The 13,049-nt window shown below is 37.9% G+C and overlaps 2 protein-coding genes across 10 annotated transcripts in view; both read left to right on the top strand.

Moving 5' to 3' along the window:
- Positions 1-5,803, top strand: part of LOC112989253 (uncharacterized) — a 177,713-nt gene extending 171,910 nt beyond the window's left edge. For all 4 annotated transcript variants that reach the window (XM_064506778.1, XM_064506781.1, XM_064506780.1 and 1 more), the window contains 3 exons: positions 1,362-1,458; positions 2,447-2,644; positions 5,412-5,803. In XM_064506778.1, coding sequence (XP_064362848.1) covers positions 1,362-1,458; positions 2,447-2,644; positions 5,412-5,491 — 375 coding nt within the window. In that variant the 3' untranslated portion in view covers positions 5,492-5,803. The remainder of the gene's footprint in view (positions 1-1,361; positions 1,459-2,446; positions 2,645-5,411) is intronic.
- A 4,130-nt stretch (positions 5,804-9,933) lies between these two features.
- TEX10 (testis expressed 10) overlaps positions 9,934-13,049 on the top strand; it is a 64,652-nt gene continuing 61,536 nt past the window's right edge. For 2 of the 6 annotated variants that reach the window (XM_026108609.2, XM_026108613.2), the window contains exons 1-2: positions 9,935-10,082; positions 10,655-10,796. The gene's annotated coding sequence lies outside the window, so the exon portion shown is untranslated. Of the gene's footprint in view, positions 10,083-10,260; positions 10,620-10,654; positions 10,797-13,049 lie in introns of those variants that run through there. The other 4 variants (XM_026108614.2, XM_026108611.2, XM_064506777.1 and 1 more) reach the window with 4 other exon arrangements.

The following is a 13,049-nucleotide window of genomic DNA, read 5'->3' on the forward strand; positions in this document are numbered from 1 at the left end:
TTTGACCTCCCTGACATTATCTTGGTCTGTATCCCATTTCCTTTTGCAGCCTTGCCCTCATTTCATTCACTGTGTAATCAAGCATTATTGACATTCATTTTCCTCTTTTACTTATACAAGCCTTTTTTTGTCCTACTCCTTGGAATGTTCCCTCTGAGGTTCATCCTCTCCTTCTTTCTCTCCCATTGGAAACTCATTATTTTTTTTTCCCTGAAGCTAGCACTGACTGACTTGTCTTTAAAAAGACCACAGTATGAAGGTGTTTTAAGTGCTATTTTGAGCCTGCTGTGGTTGCCACTTGCAGTCTCTGTTCCTCTAGTTTATATTCCGTCATACCATAATCTCCACAGTTTCCATGCTTGGAAGTGATTTTTTTGTTTTTCTTCTACTGTCAACAAGTATGGTAGGGAATTTCCTATTGTTGATGATCTGTTGAACATATCTGCCATCTGAAACCTTATCCCTCTCAGCCTCTCTCACAGAATTCTTAATGTTGAACATACAGGCTCATTCACCATAATAACTATTCACTGAACAACTTTTTTTATTTAAAGGATGAGTTTAAGTGGATAATGCAAATGAGACCAAGTACCAGCCAGCGAGCTGGATGGGATCTCGGAGGTGATACTTGGGAAAAAAAGTTTGTTGTTTTTATTTTGGCTTCAGAAGCCTTTTATTTCTTAATTCAGGATTTTTCTATAAAGTTGATACTTATATTCCCCGTATTCCATTTTCCAAAGGCATTCCCCATGCCATTCCCCAAAGGCAGCACTTCTTTATGATAAAATTCCATGCCTATGGTTCTCATTAATTATTTATTGCTTTTGACTTCTGTATTAAGCTTCCTTATCTCTGCTTCTCTTTCATATAAGGTTTTGTTGTTTTATTCATAGGGAAAGATGGCAAAATTTGAGATGTTATAAAACAATGATTTTCTAACTGAAACAATTTCTAATCTAGCAGTTATAGAAAAATCAGAAAAATTAATATGGGAAAACATTTTAATATCCTAAACTGTGATCTTTTAACTGGTCTTTTAAAAAAGTCATTTATTCTGAGTATAAAAGGTTTACTATTTTAATCTAGCAGGATAAGAATACATTTAAGCCTCTTTAAGTATGGCTTCTTGGGCTAATACAGTGCTTTCTTCAGTTGTAGATGGATACCAAGAACAGTGTGTATAAAACATTGTTTACCAGTTGTATTTTTTTTTTTGAATAAATATTTAATTTTTCAAAGAGGGATATGGTAAGAAGTTATTGATCTTTTTTGTTTTTGTGATCATTAAAAATGTAGTAGTTGGTAATTTGAAAAGGCTGTTTTGATAAAGCTCTGAATAAAGCTTTTTTTCAAACTCTTAGGACCTCTTAGATACTGAACATAGTGGAGAAGAAGCATTGGAACATTCCACAGAGCAGTCTGACCTGACTTCAGCAGATACTAGTGATTCCGATACTGGTAATATTAGGGTTCCAGTCTTGAACGTGCTTTAATCTTAACACTGAACCTTGCAGAAATTCCAGTAAAACTTTTTTCCTTTTTCTCTAAAAGCAGAGCTTAAGAGCAGAATAAAGTTGAGATTAAATAACTTAAATTAAGAGATATCTTAAATCCTCTACAGACATCAGAAAAAGACTATTCAGGAACACTCATTATACTCGTATAATGAACTTAACCATAGGATTTGGGGATAACTTGAATTTGTATGTCCTAGTATTGTCTCTGACTCCCCTCTGTCCAAAGGCATCTGTTTTTAAAGAGGCTTTCAAAGTATAATGCTGGCTTTTTTGCACATCTTTTTCTCTTCTTGGTGCAGAAGAGGCTTAGTGCAGGTCTAGTCCAATTAAGAAGTTAGTGGAAACAAAATTATGTTGTATAGGATTTGAAAATTCTGTCTAATATCTGAACATTGCAGCTACTTGATCTCAGTACTTCTGATGAATTTATTTAAGAATCTTGGATTTCCTTGAGGTGATTTCCTTCTTGATATAAACAAATGCTTTTTTTTCCTTATATGATGTGAAAAGTACAGTGCTATGCTTGGAGAAGGGAAATACCCAGAATTCTAATGCAGCTATTTCATATGAGATTTTTCTTTATGGTGGCAACGCGCTTCGGTGTTGAAAACCTCAATTAATACAATGCTAATAATGAAAACTGAAACGTCCTACAGTATATGAGACTTAGAAGTTGTAGTTCTTTTTTGCATGCATAATAAAAATGGCTTCCACCACCCCTGTTTCCTGTAAATGGCAAGCATTCTTGATTCTTAGTTGTATGGAAACATGATTAGCAATGTCAAATGTGAACTTTTCCATCAATGCTGCTGTTCCAGCTCCTTTACAGACTCAAAATGCTTGTTTTGAAAAGCTCTATTTAGAGAACAAAGTAACGAAGCCTCTTCAGAATATTCTTACTGAAAAATAGTATTCCTCTTCTTTCTAAGACTACTCAAGCAGCCAATCAGCTAAGAAGTCCTTCTCAGTAAATGAGGAACATGAACCCCAAAACTTTTCAACTGGCTCTTTGGAAATACCATATGAGAACATTACTGCTGAATTTTTGAACAGTGTAAGAAATATGAATGTTGAGGAAGTTACAGCTACTCTACACAAAACAGCAGCAGCAAATCCAGCTTTCAGAGGTAATCACTCTCTCTGTATATAAAATATACATAACATAATTCTGTTAGCTTTGTGAAAAAGTTAATGATGGGGCAGGACTATATGGGTCAAAGAATTTTGAGATATTAGGGTGGGCTGAAGAGACTACTTTTTTTTTTCCTTTAACTTTTGTAGGACCTATGTTAGGAATGGTAATTCAAAATGAATTCCTTCCTATGACAGTGTTAATAATCACTGAATTTGTCTTTTTTTATCCCTTCCTCATTAGTGGGTAGTAACAGCTACATGGTGAAGGATAGTAAACTAAAATCAAGCGTAATATTATTAGAAAAAAGGAGAATCTAGTGTCTGTGTAATAACTGGTGAGACCCTGTTTTTGGGACTGCCTACAACAAAAATGTTTTTATTTGCTGATTCCTGAGGAAACTGTACTTGCACAGTAACACAGAAACAACGTGGAATCAGCGACCAGCATTCTTAGTTCTGTTTGCAAGTTTCTGTTATGTTTCAGCTACTAAACCTCCCCACCTCTGTCTCCAGTCAACTGCTGCCCTTTCTTCAGAAGCTTCCTGTATTTGTTTCTAAGCTTCTGAGAGTGTAGGACCAACCGATTAGCAGGGTAAAAAAGAGGACACAGAAGAGGACATTGTAGAGAAGCTTAAGGTATTCTTTGCCTGGGTGCACATTGTGGAAGAAACTGGAGAGATTCCAGTGCCATAACCTTTATTGGAGGAAGAAGGGGGGCGCTGGTAGGAGGTGCCAACGACTCAGCAGAGACTCTGCCTGGAACGGAAGTCTGGTAGAACAGGAACAAAGTGACAACACAAAACTATAAAATTATTAGAACTCTTCAATGACTATCACCTGGTCCTAGGGGAGCTCAAAGATGAAATAGTTAAATTACTGAAAATAGTGATTTCTTCCATAAAGCTTCCTTTGGAATCCATAAGTTGTGTGTGGCAATTGTGGTTCTATTTTTTTTAATAGGTTCCAGGTGATCTTTGAAACTACCAGCTTCTATTGGACAGGTGAATAGCTAGTGTTTAGAAAAACAAGGTGGGAGCTAGTGGACACCTGGATAAATATGATCTGCTTAGAGAGGTCTAAAATAAATACCACTTCCGTGAAGAGGAAGTCCTTCCTTACAGCCTTTCTGGAGTTGTCTGACAGGGATCAGCAAATGTTTGGATAAAGGTGATCCAGTTCATAAAGTCTGTTTGGAATTCCAAAACACTTTTGACAATTCCCTTATCTTTTAGGGTTTTTAAAGGCATTTTTAGAGGCTTTTAGGAAAACTAAATGGCTGTGGGAAAAGAGGGAAATCCTTGCATTAATAAATAATAAACAGAAAACAGATAGGAAGTGGGCAATCAATTTTTACAATGAAGAGAGGTTACCAAGAAAGAACTGTGGGCCCATGCTTAAGATCTGTGCTGTTTAATATCTTCACAAAGGGCCTGGAAAAAGGGATGAGAAGTTGGATGACAAAATTTTGTGATTTGATACTATTGAAAGCAGTTAAAGTGTTGGTTGACTGAAGAATTTCAAAAGCTCCTCTTCTGACCAGTGACTGGATAATAAACTGACAGATGAAATTTGATGCGTTTTTCAATTCAGTCATAACCTTGGTGTTATGGTGGCTATTCTGATGGAAATGCCAACTCAGCAGTCAGTAGCAGTCAGAAGAGTAAATCAAATGCAAGAAGTTAAGGAAAGAACAGAAAGCAAGATGGAGGTCATCATTTTGCCATCACATAAATTCATGCTTTGCCTGTATCTTAAATAGTGCATACATAAAGGCTTTTATTAGACCTGCAAAAGGTTTAGAGAAGGCAACAAGATATGAGAACAACTTCCAGATAAGAAGCAATAGAAATTTAGAGCTCTTTTTGGCCTCATTTGGAAACAAGATGACTGTGAGGAGGTTAGAATAGAGATTCATGAAGTCATGAGTGGATGGAGAGGGCAGACAGAATTCTACTATTCCATGTCTCTCTTGATCCAAAAACTTGGGGAGTAATGAGGGGGCCCAGTTTCAAGATGGACAAAATGAAGTAGTTCTTCATGCAGTAGGTGAATGATTTATGGAACTCTTTTCAAAAGGGTGCTGTGGATACAAAACTATTGTATGGGTCTAAAACTATTGACTGGGCCAGACTGGACAAGTGTTTGGAAGAGAGACTCACTGAGAGTTACTGAAAAGTTTGCCATATCAGACTTGGCAAGTTTCCTGAGCTGAAGATGATCTGATGTTGGTAGAACATGATCTTCCCATACCCTAGTAGGCATCGTGTACTAGTGCTGTTCTTACTCTTTCCTTGGCATTTGCTCATGGCCACTAGGTGGTTTTGTTTGTTACCACTTAATCTGCCTGTGTGTATGTCTTCTTTAGAAGGAATAGTCATCATTAATGAACATCAGCTTCATCAAAGCAACATTGCCTCTTGCTTGTGCTCAGAAGAGAACACTTCGACTTCTTATTACAGTTATGAAATCAAGCACTTCTAGTCATGCTTTCCTAATTATCATCTACAGATCTCTGAAAGTCAGAGACAGTACAGGGCTAGGTAGACCTTTTAGTTGAACCAATAGAGCTGGGAATATACAGTTCTAGTTTCCAGGCAACCAAGTAACATATTCTGATTGTTAACAGTTGTGCGGTTTTTCATTTATAAGAAAAGCTCCTTCGACGTATGTTGTCATCTGAATGTTTCAGTATAAATGTGGATTTTTAAATGTAATCTAGCATCAAACCAATGATTTTCTCCTTTTTTCCCTTTAACAAAGGAATTGATATTCCAGATGTTATAAGGATCCTGACTGAAAGTGGGACTCTGAGAAGATCAAGCGATGGCAGCACACAGTGATATGGTAGAGTCAGCAGAGTTAGTGTTATAATGTCTACTTTTCGTCAGCTTGAGATTGTTGTTTTACTTACTCTAAACTCAGATGCAGCTGATTTTGCTATGTCCAAATTTTGTATAGTGTTGTCTTAATTAAAATAGCAATTTGGTTTTGAGATTCTTGTTATTTATTTCTCCATGTAGCTGAAATTTCTGTATTTGTAGAAAGGCTGTAAAGGTTGTGTTCCTTCCTTCTCTGTTAAAATGTTGTGTCACTTTTAAAAAAATAACTGTTGTTTTCCTAAATATCTTTAAATATTAAATACTGGCAGTCTGTTTTTTTCCTTATTGTTGATTCTTTTACAAAAACTTAACAGTAGAATGAACTACTGAAGTCAGCCACGCGATTTCATCCTACAATAAGTACTAGGAATTTTTCCCTGTGGCTGCTGGTCCTGATTCAAAGACTATTGGAATCAAACAAAATCCCATATGGGGACTATGAATTGAACTCCACATATGTTTTAAAATAAAGATCAAAGAAAAAAAAAGAGAAGTTAGTACTATCAGTCTAGTTCTGAGGTGAGAAGTGCCTGGATTGTATGTAATTTAGGCAACTTAACCGGAAGCTTCAGCAAACTCAACAGATGTTGATTATGCTTGCAGATTCAGGCATGTGTCCCAAGAGATCAAACCAGGCTATGGTTGAGACCCACTGATGCGATAGCAAAGGAATCTTTTTTTTTCTTCTCTTATCCTATCAGAATGAGGATGAATGAAAACTGGCTTATACTGTCCTTCAGTTCAGACCCTTTTAATGTGAACTTTTTTCCAACTCAAGTAGTAGTGTTTTTTATTTGAATGTAAAGTTCAACATATTAACCACTATTAAAACATTTTGGCTGGTTATAAATTAGAGTCTGCTTTTGGAGAAAGTTCTAAATTTATTTTTTTGTAATCTAATTTTGTAATTAACATTTGGTTCCCATTTGCGATGTAGCATTCAGTGGTTATAATTAAGGTTTTTGAGCTTTGCAACCAGAAGCTGGTTATTATTACAGGCATGTTGGGGCCAGATGGTAAATGAACTTTTAAATGAGAACTTACATTTTTTGGAGAACTGCATGGAACTGAGAATCCTCATCCTGATGGTTTTGCATCTTTGTATCATGGAATGCAAGACGCCATAATAATGGTAAGGTACAAAGAAAGCAGCAGCAAAACTGCTTAGTTTGTTCTGTGAACAGACATGAATAAAAAGAATTTGATGGCAATTGGAGAAATTAAAATAAAAAGCATGTACTGTACTGCTTTAAATAAATTGTGCAGAGTTTCTAGGCTATCCCTAAATAGTTACCAGTTCAGTGGTTGTAAATGGCCGCCTCTGGAACAGCCTCTTGTTTTTCTTCCTATGAAATCCTTCCTAGTGGAAATAAGGTGGAAACTTCAGTGGAAGTTCCTGAGACTTAAATATTTCTTCTGTGAGTGCAGTAGGAGCATGCTGAAAGTGAAAAGGGTTCTGAGTCTACAGTACACTAATATAAAATAGTTTGAATGGTATGCTGCAGGAATGCTGGTTACGTCTCAAAGACAGCTGAGAAGACTGAACTGCACAAAAATCATGAAGTGTATGCTTCTGTATTTTTTTGAGACCATATGTCTAATATCGCTATTCAGTTATACAGTTATTTTTTCCTTAATGTTTTTTTTTTCTGGTGCAAAAATAGGTTGCAGATGTAATTCTTCTTTGTGTTCTTGTGTCTGACTGTGTTTTGTGATGGCTTGGTATTTTCTAATTGAAAGCTGTATGTTTGTTCCAAACCAATTTTTAAGGATAATGTTTTACTTGTGCCAGAATTATGAAGTAAGGAAAAATGGGGTTGCTTTATATGTTACGATCTTATCTCACAGTAACAGCAGGCGTCATGAGTAACTGGAGAATTTATAGAGTTAAAATATTAGCAATAGCAAGAAAAATTAAACTAGAAGGGAATTAATTTTTCTTTTATCTTAACTTGTTTAACACACATTTTACTTGGACACCAGAGAGCTTTGGACAAATTATCTTTTACTTAAAAAAAAGTCAAACTTCCGCAGTTGGAAGGCAAAAAAAGTTGAGAGGGGAAGGGTGTTCACAGGTGAATTGATAAGAAATGGAATATTTTAAGAGCGCAACAGAAAACATACTGCCTGGTGTAAATTGGTGACCTTTGTTCTAGACAGTTTAGGGAAACATCCTGCTTTCATTTTGCTTCCTCTTTCTTCTAGGATTGTGACATGACTTTCTGGCTTAAGAATTCTTTATCCGCTTTTGAAGCAGCAAGTCCTATCCTGTGAATTTGATCTAGGTATCACTGTACCAAACATAGTGTGCCTAATGCTTTGAAACTGTATGTGAAATCTAAAGTGCTAATGCTTACTCTTCATTAAAATCATTCTTATCTTTTCTAAATGTTTTCCAACTCTGTAAACACAAATCTTGGGATTTGCTATTATTAACTCATTCTTGTTGGAGGAAATGCTATTATGTAAGTTCATTATTGAAATATAATTTAAAATGTCGTCATGGAGTACAATAGAATACATGGAATACAATTACATCTGTGTAATTGAAATTGTTCCTTTTAGTACTCTGTTAACTCCTACCTTCTGTCACTGAAGATGGAGCAGAATCTGATTGATCAGTTTCAAATTACCTGCTGCATATCCTAAAAAGATTCAGTATAAATTAATTGCAAAAAGTAACATCCACTAGTAACTCAGTAGCTCTCCATTATTCAAAGAAGCCATTGTTTCTAGAGAAAGAAATAAGTAGAGAAGTTTGGAAGCCAGAGTATGAGGTACAAATCAAGAGCTAAAGTAGCTGGGCTTAAAGAAGGCATGAAAAGTAGTCCCAGCAGTAGTTAGGAATAAGAAGGTAAACCAAGGCATCTCTGATTCCAGTAGTAAAAATGATGTTGTTATGCCTGATGTGATGGAATGCTGACATCTTAAAATTCTGGTGAATTTTTAGCAGTCATCCATGTTGGTTCAAACCAGAACAGTTTAGTGTAATTACATCAGTGATCTGATTGAATTATTCTTATAATTGATGCATTACAATAGGATATCCTGATGTAGGCCAGAGGGGAAGGTAGAGTGAGAACATACTTGAAACTATTTACAGAGTTAGTTCCTTGCAAAAGCATCTTCTTCTATCTTGAAATTTTGTCAGGCTGCAAAGTGTATATAGAAAATGTATCTCTGGATATGTGATGAAGCTGGTATAAGCAAAAAAACAAACCTGTTGAGGTACTCCTGGAGAATGTGAATCCCTTTTGAAGGGGAATCCTACAAAATACTTCCCATGCTAAAAGTGCTAAAAACTTCATCTTAGCAAGGAAGCTGTCATGGATCATCTGTTTGACAATAGAATGCTTTCATATATATAGACACTTTTATAGACACTTTTATATATATATATGTATATATAAAGGAATATAATTTGTGTTCATTTATTTGACAGAGCACTACATTTGTAAATAAGTTTTATCATAGAGGGTGTGGATTTTAGGAGAATAGAGTGAGGAAATTAAGTCAAAGGAGTCTTCACTGGAACAGTGAAGACCCCTTACTGCAAAATGGGGAGAAAAAGCCTGTAAGCCACGACCAAAACAGCAATGAAGACTACAATACTTCTGAAAAAAATTCTTTTCCTTCACAATCTTCTACTGTAACTTACATAGATAATTGAGAGATCACCAGCTTAAAAGCAATTCATAATCTCAACTGAAAGTGCAAAATGTAGCAGTACTATTTTCAGTCTAGTTTTATCAGGGAAAGTACAATGGAGGAAATGCCTCAAAAGGGGATGTAGTTTTCTGAAGAGTAAAATATATTTAAAAAAAGAAAGGAATAAAATTTTTTTTTTACTTGAAGTAACCACTAAAGACAAAAAGCTGTGCACAGCCTAAAAAGCAGGGTGTTTGTGTTGACCTCCAGTAATTGTAAAAGTGCCTTTCGTGTGTTTTTTTCTGTTTGTTCCCTGGAACTGCAATTATGGTGTTTGCGACACCTCTGAATTTTACAGGACTGAGCATACTACACCTGTGCAAGTGGAACTAAAAGTAGAACGCTTATGAAGGTATATTTCTGGCTAAATGCTGAACCGTTACAAAATGATAATAAAAGCTAAACTTTCACTGGTGCCCACCAGTTCAAGGAGGCAGAGTGAGAACGGTTGCGTCAGTAAAATGTGTGCTACTTTGTCTCTTACTTTCAAATGTCAAGTCTAGTGTTGCAGTTTCTGTTTGAAATGAGGTTAACGTTTACGTTTGCCTTTTTTTCTCCTTTTCATCGAGATCTGCGCCCTGGGGATGAAGAGTTCCTCAGCCCCCGGTGCGGCGGCGGCGCCGCGGAGGGCGTCGCAGCAGGGCGGGGGCCGGCGGCGCTGCGTTGAGCCGCGCTGCGTTGAGCCGCGCTCCGCCCCGCTAGGTGGCGCCAGCGCCTCAGGCAAAAGTGAGCGGGAGGAAGAGCGCTCTTCCCTGCGGCCGGCGCTCGGCGGTGTGAGCCCGTCACGTGGGGCGCCATTTCCGGGCTCGTTCTCGGGGGCGGAAGGGGGCTCGCCGCGTGGTTGGTGAGTGGCCGCGGTCCGCGCGCGCGGGGCTGCGGCAGCGCCGTTCCCGCCGCGAGGGGAGACGCCAACGGCATAGCCCCTTCCCGCCGGGGCGCGGCTGGAGGCTCTTGGGCTCGCCCTGCCCTTCGCCAGCGGCCGCCTTTTGTGTGACCCACCCCTTTCCCGTACGCTCCTGCGCAGCGCGGCGGGAAGCGCGAGCACAGTGCGAGTGCGCCAGTCTTGGGAGGGCAGCGGGCCTCGGTCCCCTGGCCCTGGGCGTCGTTCGCCGCCCCCGGGGACGGGCCGTCGCCTCTCCCCGGCTGCTCCCGCCTTCTCGGGGTACCGTGCTGCTGAGCGTCCGGTGGCTTTCCCCCGCTGCTGCCCTTGTCTCGCCTGCCGCTCGCGGAGACTAAGCTCCTCTCCGGGCCCGAGAGCTCCGTCGTTTTGCGCGGGGAAGTTGCTGCCGCTCTTCTTGCGGGACCTCACGCACTAAAGCGCCGCAGAGCGGGTCTGTTGGAGCAGAAATCCCGGCGTTTCCTTGAGGATCCTGAGCACCAGGCAGGCACTAACATCTTTATTTAAACGTCTTATAGAATAACTAAAATTGAGCAGAGGGAAGCCCACGCCCCAAAGGCAAGCCAGAAGATGTCCCGAGACGCTAATGAAGATTGCTTAACAGCCTAGATGTACGGCAGTTGCTATCGCCTCGACTTTTAATAGAGTTTTGGCTTTGGGGTATGGTATTTGTTACATAATGCTTCGGCTTGCGTAATTTTGGTTATTGGGCTTTATGATGAATGGACATATGCTGTCCCCTATCCATTTTGGGAGTCTGAGAATGTTGTAAGTGAATGAGCTTTACTGGAAGAAAATTTGCAGAAGTGCAAATCTTTATCAGATAAGAGGAGTTAGGGCAATTACATTCTCTTCTAGTTTCTCAGGATTTTCGTGATAAGTTGAGCTTTTAACTATATTGGTGATATCCCCCAAGGATGCTGGCTCAAAAATGTAAGCAAGTGAATTACAGATGAAACAGTTCCTCCTTCGGCTTTTTCTGCTTCCTGAGCCTGCTGCAAGGATGGTTGAATAGCACCTGAAGTAGCTTCTGAGAAGTGCAGCTTTATGTATTAAGGAAACCATTACTGATTTGAGGTTATTTTAATATTTTGGATTGTAGTATGTGTTAGTGCAGAAAATGTTAAATGCACTTAGCTTGACTGTGTGGGAGCAGGGCCATTTGAAAAGACAGTTAAAGTCAAGAGGCATTTGCAAGGCAAATAGTTTGATAAAAATCTTTAATTTCATAAATTATATACAACTTTGTTTAATGTTTTGTTATGTAGACATGTTGGTGTTTTCATGGCTGTGTTTTTTTTTTTTTTCCTCCAATTTCACATGCGATGTGTTAAATGGGAATGGATAGGTTAACATTTTCAATAACTTACTTCCAAAGTATGCAGCCCAAGGTAGACCATGGTTCTTTGTCTTAGCAGGAGAAAGTATATTTTATAAGCGTTCTCCTTTAAAATGGCTTTCTTCAGATATGTGTGTGCATATGTGTGTACATCTATAATTAAGTTAATGCTGATTGGAGGCCACATGTCTTTTTGGTAGGGTGAGATTTTTAAATATCTCTGTAAAAGCAAGCTTCATAAATAGAAATAATGTTAATGACAAAAACTTTTAGCTGTTTCTGTGTGTCTTGTAATCAAATGAGGAAAATATCCATCTTTTAGGAAGGAACTGTGATGAGAAGGTAAAAATCAAAAGTTCATAAAACTGTAGTAGTTATATTTAGACACTAAAGGACCATTTTATTTTGGGACCAAAGCCCAACAATAGGTTATGTATTTAAAATGGTCTTACATATGGCTGTTTTGAGCTAGCATCTTTCAAGCAGAAATTAAGTAGTAGTCAAACGTCTATCAAATCAGTTGTTTAAATTTTTTAAAAGAACTGAAGATGACAAACTGGATTTAAAACATTACTTAAGAATGACTGTCCCGATGATATGTGTGTGAAATATTGCAATAGAGCACAATCTTAAAAAGAAAAAAAAAACTTAGTCTGTTGGGGAAATCAGTTGTAGACTTATTTTCTAGAGTGATTGATGTCATATCCGCCATAAGCAGAATCGGTGTTCTCATATTTGATTTAGAAGTTTCTGGGTTTAGTCAGCTATATTAGTTTTTTTCTTAGTTAGTTTGCCTTTTAAACATTGGACTTTGTGTTTGCAACGTTTTCATATAGTTCAGATATGTGTGAAATGTGTTAGCTGAAGAGTAGTTCAAAAGAGAGATGCCCTTACAGTAGAAAAAATGAAAGGCTTATGGATCTGATGGGGTGAACCTTTGAAGCTGACTATATATACTGTGTACAAAGATATCTGGAAGTATTCAGCTTTCCAGCTGTGTAAATTACCTTTTATCATCGAAAAGTTGTGAGATGTTAAACTAGAACATCATACTGACTTTGTGCTTGTGTGTCCTGCCTGTTCCATCCTGCTTTTAAATTCTGTGTAGCTTCTACATCCACTTTTAGCAGTCATCAGATTGTGTGTTCAGCATTTTGTTTAACAGAAATCTATGCACAATTTGTACATGGTATTCAGGATTGTGACATCGGCTTCTAGAGTTTTGTTATGATTGCATTTAGAAGTATGAGAATTAGGGGGAAGCAGGCTAAAATAAAGGAACTTGTATTCTGTGATCTGGTAGCACTAAGAGTACTTTTATCAGTACAGATCCATTAAAGCCAAAAGATGGTTCAGAAATTAAGTTGTGGGTTTTTGTTTTGGTAGTTGTATGTCTATTCTAGTATGTCCGCATGGCTTCAACTAAGTACAGATATTTATGCTACCTTATTTCTTATTCTTTATTAAACGTGAGTTAGTTTTTTAGCCTTTTTTTTAAAAAAACTCTGTGTGCCTGTTTTACCTTCTTTTTCCTAATTATTATTCTAAATGCACAGTCCAGACCTTAAGAGGGT

Source organism: Dromaius novaehollandiae, chromosome 2 (assembly GCF_036370855.1).
Source record: "Dromaius novaehollandiae isolate bDroNov1 chromosome 2, bDroNov1.hap1, whole genome shotgun sequence".
Taxonomy (NCBI): Eukaryota; Metazoa; Chordata; class Aves; order Casuariiformes; family Dromaiidae; genus Dromaius; species Dromaius novaehollandiae.